The sequence below is a fragment of the Centruroides sculpturatus genome, unplaced genomic scaffold, assembly GCF_000671375.1.
Source record: "Centruroides sculpturatus isolate CEXI.00-Female unplaced genomic scaffold, Cexi_2.0 scaffold415, whole genome shotgun sequence".
In the NCBI taxonomy this organism is placed as follows: domain Eukaryota; kingdom Metazoa; phylum Arthropoda; class Arachnida; order Scorpiones; family Buthidae; genus Centruroides; species Centruroides sculpturatus.
In genome coordinates this window covers 1-6,105 of record NW_019384825.1, presented here as the reverse complement: position 1 = coordinate 6,105, position 6,105 = coordinate 1, and the positions used below count along the sequence as shown (strand labels likewise).

The 6,105-nt window shown below is 31.3% G+C and overlaps 1 protein-coding gene across 1 annotated transcript in view; it reads left to right on the top strand.

Moving 5' to 3' along the window:
- The window catches only part of LOC111630013 (E3 ubiquitin-protein ligase TRIP12-like), a 189,689-nt gene extending 184,920 nt beyond the window's left edge, over positions 1–4,769 (top strand). The window contains exons 37-40 of the mRNA XM_023374005.1: positions 1,329–1,493; positions 3,457–3,570; positions 3,639–3,837; positions 3,928–4,769. Of these exons, the coding sequence (XP_023229773.1) occupies positions 1,329–1,493; positions 3,457–3,570; positions 3,639–3,837; positions 3,928–4,124 (675 nt within the window). The 3' untranslated portion in view covers positions 4,125–4,769. The remainder of the gene's footprint in view (positions 1–1,328; positions 1,494–3,456; positions 3,571–3,638; positions 3,838–3,927) is intronic.
- The last annotated feature ends 1,336 nt before the right edge of the window (positions 4,770–6,105 follow it).

The following is a 6,105-nucleotide window of genomic DNA, read 5'->3' as shown; positions in this document are numbered from 1 at the left end:
ATAAGATATATATATATATATATATATATAGAATAATGATCATAAAAGTTCCATTTTACTTTATATATATATATTTGTATCATTAAAAAACTTTGATTGTGGTCTACGGAATTCAAAATTGAGTTAAGGGGTCCCTGAAGTCAGAAAGGTTGGCAACTGCTACCTCTGGACTAGCCTCCTGTGGCCTATTCAAGTTGGACAATGTCATTGCATTTGGAGCAAAGTTATATTTTGTGAAAATTGCTGCTATGTGTGGAATAACAGCTCATCAAGGTTACAAAGAATTGGTAAAAGCTGAAAGCGCATTCTTACCATTCAGTAGCAATATGATTTAAACTACCTACAGAGGGCAGAAGTCAGTGCACTAACAAAATACAATGCAGTTGTCCACCCCATTACCAAGGTGAATGGCATGTCTATCACTGCAGTTCTACAGTGTCTAGAGAAAGATTAATGATTCACCTGTATTGAAACAGCACACAAATCAGAGTTTTTATAGTGTCATGTATTCTCACTGAAATACTGGGAAAACAAAAATTCTGTTCTCAGTCAATACATTAAGAACAGAGAACATCATACTCTTATGTATGTTCAGAAATGGACTCATTTTGGAGTTTGTGAAAATCATCTACAATGTAATGATTAACAAAGAGACTCATCTCATTCCTCCAACAAATTGTTACAATGGATGAAATGCATGCTCATGCATATGAGCATGCATTTCATCCTGAGCTGAATAAATGATCCATTTTGTCACAGTCATCTTTACAATATCACTGCCACTAAGCTGTGGGTTTTACAAGTTTCAGTTATATGTGAAATTGTTATATAGTGAGGATTTCAAAAAATGTTTCAATATTCACAAGCATTTGTAGTTTTTGAGGTAATAAATAGTTTTCACCATTTATTAATTAGTTCTCATATATATATAAAAAAAAATTAGTGTTTGTTATGAAATCATTCATCTCAGTTGAATTAAATATTCCAGAAATATAAAATTACATTTTATGGCTGTTAAGTTAGATAATGTTTAAGTTAATAGGTCGGCATTTTCTACTACAACAAAAATATTGAATGCAATAAATCAAAGTCTATAAGAAACAGATTTTTGATAAATAGCAATATTGATGATTATTATATAACATGTGGAATTTACTTATGACAACTAAAGGTAGAATCTTATATAAATTTGTCTAACAATCTAATTTGTCTTGTCTTACAGTCTAAAAAATCTTTATTTTTGTAGTTTAATCATATTAGTTGTTAAAAAATAAATAAATAGCAATTTTAATTCATTGAATGTTCACTAAATGATAAAAATTTTTCAGACACCTTCCAGTTTGAAAACTGCCTTAGAATCATTAACATTAGATGGTTGTCCCATAGAAGATTTAAATTTGGATTTTACACTGCCAGGTTATTCTCATATTGAACTGAGAAAAGGAGGAAAGGATATGGCAGTTACAATTCATAATTTAGAAGAATATCTGAAAGTAAGTTATTTTCTTTGATATTATTTATATTCACTAATATATTTATATGAAAATAGACTTTCTAAAAAATATTCATACATGTAAAAGATTGAGTTATAACAAATCAATAATTCAAAGAGATCCAGTAATTCATCATTAAAATTATTTAACTGTATTTGAAACTTCTTTCACAAAAGATAATTATACTGAGATTTATATGATTATATTAGACAGAATTAGATAACCTAATAAATAGGGTATAACAATTTGCAGGGCTTATCACACCAAGGCGGACAGAAAGAAGGACCAGAACTTTTATTTTAAAAAGGGGGGCTGGTCTTTAATAATCACATTTCAAATTTAGGTAAGTATGCATTTCGGGTACAAGGACACCCTCAGCTTACAAACACATGATAACAACATAACAAACACAATCAGTTCTGGTCCTTCTTTCTGTCCGCCTTGGTGTGATAAGCCCTGCAAATTGTTATACCCTATTTATTAGGTTATCTAATTCTGTCTAATTTGTAGTCGTGGGCAAAAAGCATTGTTTATTATGATTATATTAGTTGAAATATTTTTATACCTCTCTAATATAAACTAAGAAAGACATATAATAGATATTTGCACTTTTTTTTACTCATGATACATACACTTATTCTATCAATTGAATCATGTAGCCAATGCTAAAACTATTTGCATTTTATTTTACAAAAATAAAAATAAAAATGCAAAGATCATATCTGAAGTTTCCTTTTTTGTGCACTGTAACACCTTTCATTGAAATATCCATCTAGAATAGCTTAGACTAAGTTGATTGAAACAGTGCATTGGAAACATTCAGTGCACTCAACAGCTATGTAACAGTTGTGGAACAATGTTTATAACTGTCTTAATTTTTCAATAATAGATTTTTTCAAGTTTTCATGTGATCTGACAAAGATTGCTTTTGATGATCATTTTAATCTCAGTTAGACATAATTAAATTGTATATAATGTAATCCAGTGATAACACTGTTATGTAGCTGTTGAATGCACTAGACCTACCATGTTACTTTTTAAAGAATTTAGTTTTTCAGTCTCGCCCTTCACTTGCAAGAGACTGCTGCTTGTTTCCACTTCTACTGAGAGACCATGTCTCCTCTCCTGTCACTGATCCAAAATATCTGTGTTGGAACCATTCTCTTTCTGCTTGTTCTGATGTAAGGATTTCCAAAACTATCATGCACAAATCTTTTGTAATGAAGTTAAAGGACAGACAGAAAGATAAGAAACACCATATTAGGTTTATCCATAGTGAAACTATGGATGAGTTTAATGCTGTTTTCTGAATTGTGCACATCATCAGGGTACCCTGAATATGGTTCATCATATTTGTTCTTCCTTCTTTGAATGGTCTTTACTATCACTTAAGCCTACTTCTCTTGTTCATAATTTTTTTTTCATACTTTGAATAAACTGATGAGAAATTTCAACAGGTCCAATGTATTTTTTATTTGAAAAATGTATCAGTAAGTTATCATGATCAACAGAATTGATACTTGATGTGCTTCTCTATAAATAGCTGAAAAATAATTGTTCCTGGCATACAACTTTCCAGAAATGTCATAAACAATAGAATTAAAAAATTCACTGGTATAGAAGTAGCCCTCAAAACAAAAGAATAAGCGTGTCTTCATAATTTGTCCTTTTCACACACCAGCTATGTAAAAACAAATTATGAAGACTCACTTTTATTTATTTTTTTATTTTTATTGTTTCTTTTATAATGAATTTTTAATAGTATATTTGTCCTGGATGTTGTCAATTGTTCCAGTCATTTTTTTAGACTAAGATCAATAGCAATCTCCTGCATAGATGTGTGCAAACAGTTCTACATTACAAGGGATGTTTTTAATGATAAACTTGAAAAATGTATAATGCATATAGTAAAACACAATACTGTGCATGAGTGCAATATAGACTTTATTATTTTTATCCCTAGCTGGTTTGTCATTGGACATTAATAGAGGGAGTAAGAAGGCAAATGGAAGCATTTAGAGAAGGATTTGAATCAGTCTTCCCTTTAACACATTTGCAGATATTTTATCCAGAAGAGGTAGTGTATTTTTGTACATTCCTTTGTGACTGAATTCAGTTTATTTTAAATTAATGTTTACTTTTCAGCTTGAATACTTATTTTGTGGTAATGGCCACAGTCAGTGGGATATGAAAAATCTGATGGAATGCTGTCGACCGGATCATGGTTACAATCATGACAGTCGTGCCATTAAATTTTTATTTGAAATTCTTAGTAACTACAATAAGATGGAACAACGGCATTTTTTACAATTTGTAACGGGTTCTCCAAGACTACCCGTTGGAGGTATACCTTTATGCATTATTTAATATAACTTTAAATATTTATGTAATATATAATATAAAAAATTCTTTAAAATGTTTTGTATACTTTCAGGGTTAAAAAGTCTCTCCCCTCCTCTGACTATTGTGCGCAAAACTCTGGACTGTAATGAAAGCCCAGATGAATATCTACCTTCTGTGATGACATGTGTTAACTATTTGAAACTCCCAGATTATTCTAGTGTTGATATTATGCAGAATAAACTAAAAGTAGCTGTCAATGAAGGACAGCATTCTTTCCATTTATCTTGAAGTGCCAGCTTTTGTGTAATAAATAAAATTCTCCAACTCATGGAGAGAGAGACATGTATAATAATTAAATAATTTCCAGACAATGTTTTGACAAATTCATTTATACAATTGGAATTCAAGAGAAGACATCACCGTCCTACCTACCTCAAACCCAGAAGGGATAACTTAGTGCCGTTTACCACTTTATTGGAATCCCCGACTGGTCAGACGGAAACTGGTTTATATTCCTCAAATACGAATGATAATAGCCAGTTAACAAGACAAGCATTTCAGTGCATTTGTTGGAGGAATTGTATCTTGACTATGATGTAACATTTAGTAAATTTACATTATCCATATTTCACAAAAAGGAAGCAAAGTTTAGAAGCTGGCATTATTTGATAAGAGCCACGTGTTGCATATTTGATGAACTTTGACTACCTTTTGTGTTTTATTGTAAATAGTTATTCCTCCAACATATGGCCTTGGATTCTGGTGCCTGGAGTATGACTGCATTACAATCAGATTTTGGTTCACTAGAATGGATAAATGTTTTAGATAAATTGTGGCCTAAACATGTACAGTATGGATGTAAACACACACTCCACCCATGTAATAACAAAATCTTCTGTACAAGTTTTGGAAATAAAGGCAGATGTGCTTATATTTTCATGGTTTATAGACATTCATACATACGTGTGTGTGTGTACAAAGTTTCCCATTATAATTTTTTAAAATTGTATACCTATAAATTCCCACTGTTACTATATCTGTCTTTCCTTAATCTCAAGAACAGAGTTAGGTAGACAAAAGACGAGACAGATATGAAAACCTTAGGGATAAGGCCCCAATTAACTATCCATATATATAGGAACTTCTGATGCAAACGGGAAGTAGTATTTCAATTCAAAAATTTTCCCCTGAAATGTGTTAGATAGATGACCGGCTCTATTATTGAAGGAAAGTGTGATGTACTGTACAGGGGCAAGCCACTACTAATTTCAGGTGGAGAGCATATATTTTAAATTAAATTAAAAATATGACTAAAAATTCTGACCTGGCACTGTGACAATGTCACAATAAATAATTGCTTGTTATACTATGTAATTAATTTGGCACTAAAATTTCAAATTAATTAAGTAGTTGAAGTAAAAATCATGTTCAAATCAAGATAGCAATTAAGAGCAGATCACAGTATCTCATTTGCCAGTGCATATAACTTCATATAACCATAACAACATATAACCAATCTCAAAGTTATTAACTGGGTTTAATAATGAACATGATGCCCTCATTTTGTGTGTGTTACTGCAATACCTGTATCTGCAGATATAGTTTTTTTAAACAAATATTTCTGTAGACATTAATGTATTAATATACAGTACTAGCCGTTGCCCGCGACTTCACACGCACAGATTTTGCAAGCAAATCCCATTTATATTTAGTATTTCAACAACCATAGTAATTGTTATATAACACTTACCGATGAGAATTGCTGAGAATCGAACTATTTTCTGGAACGTTTACAATCGTTCTATAGTCGTACCAATATGCAATAACAAATTCGAATTTAAAACAGTTCGAACATTTGGTTAAAAAATTGAAATATATAAAAATATTTATAACAATGTCTGAAATGTTATCAATTTAATACACCTAAGTACTCAATGAAAATTAAATGTAGTTGAAAACAAAAAATCGAATCTAAAATAGTACAGTAGAAACCGTTCTTTAGGTTAAGCCTTAATCCTCTCCCTCTCCCCCCGCGGGGGAATTTCCAAAAATATTAATACCACCTTAGTGTGCGTTTTCATGACCTGTGTACCAAATTTCACCTCTAGGTTCAGCGGTTTGCTCTGGGCGATGATGAATCAATCACTGTCAGGACAAGTAATTTTATATATTTAGATTAGAGGATTTGATCCCGGGATCCCGACCACTTTTCAGTCCCAAAATTTTCGGGATTAAGTTTTCCTAATCCCGAGATTTTCGGGATTGACAT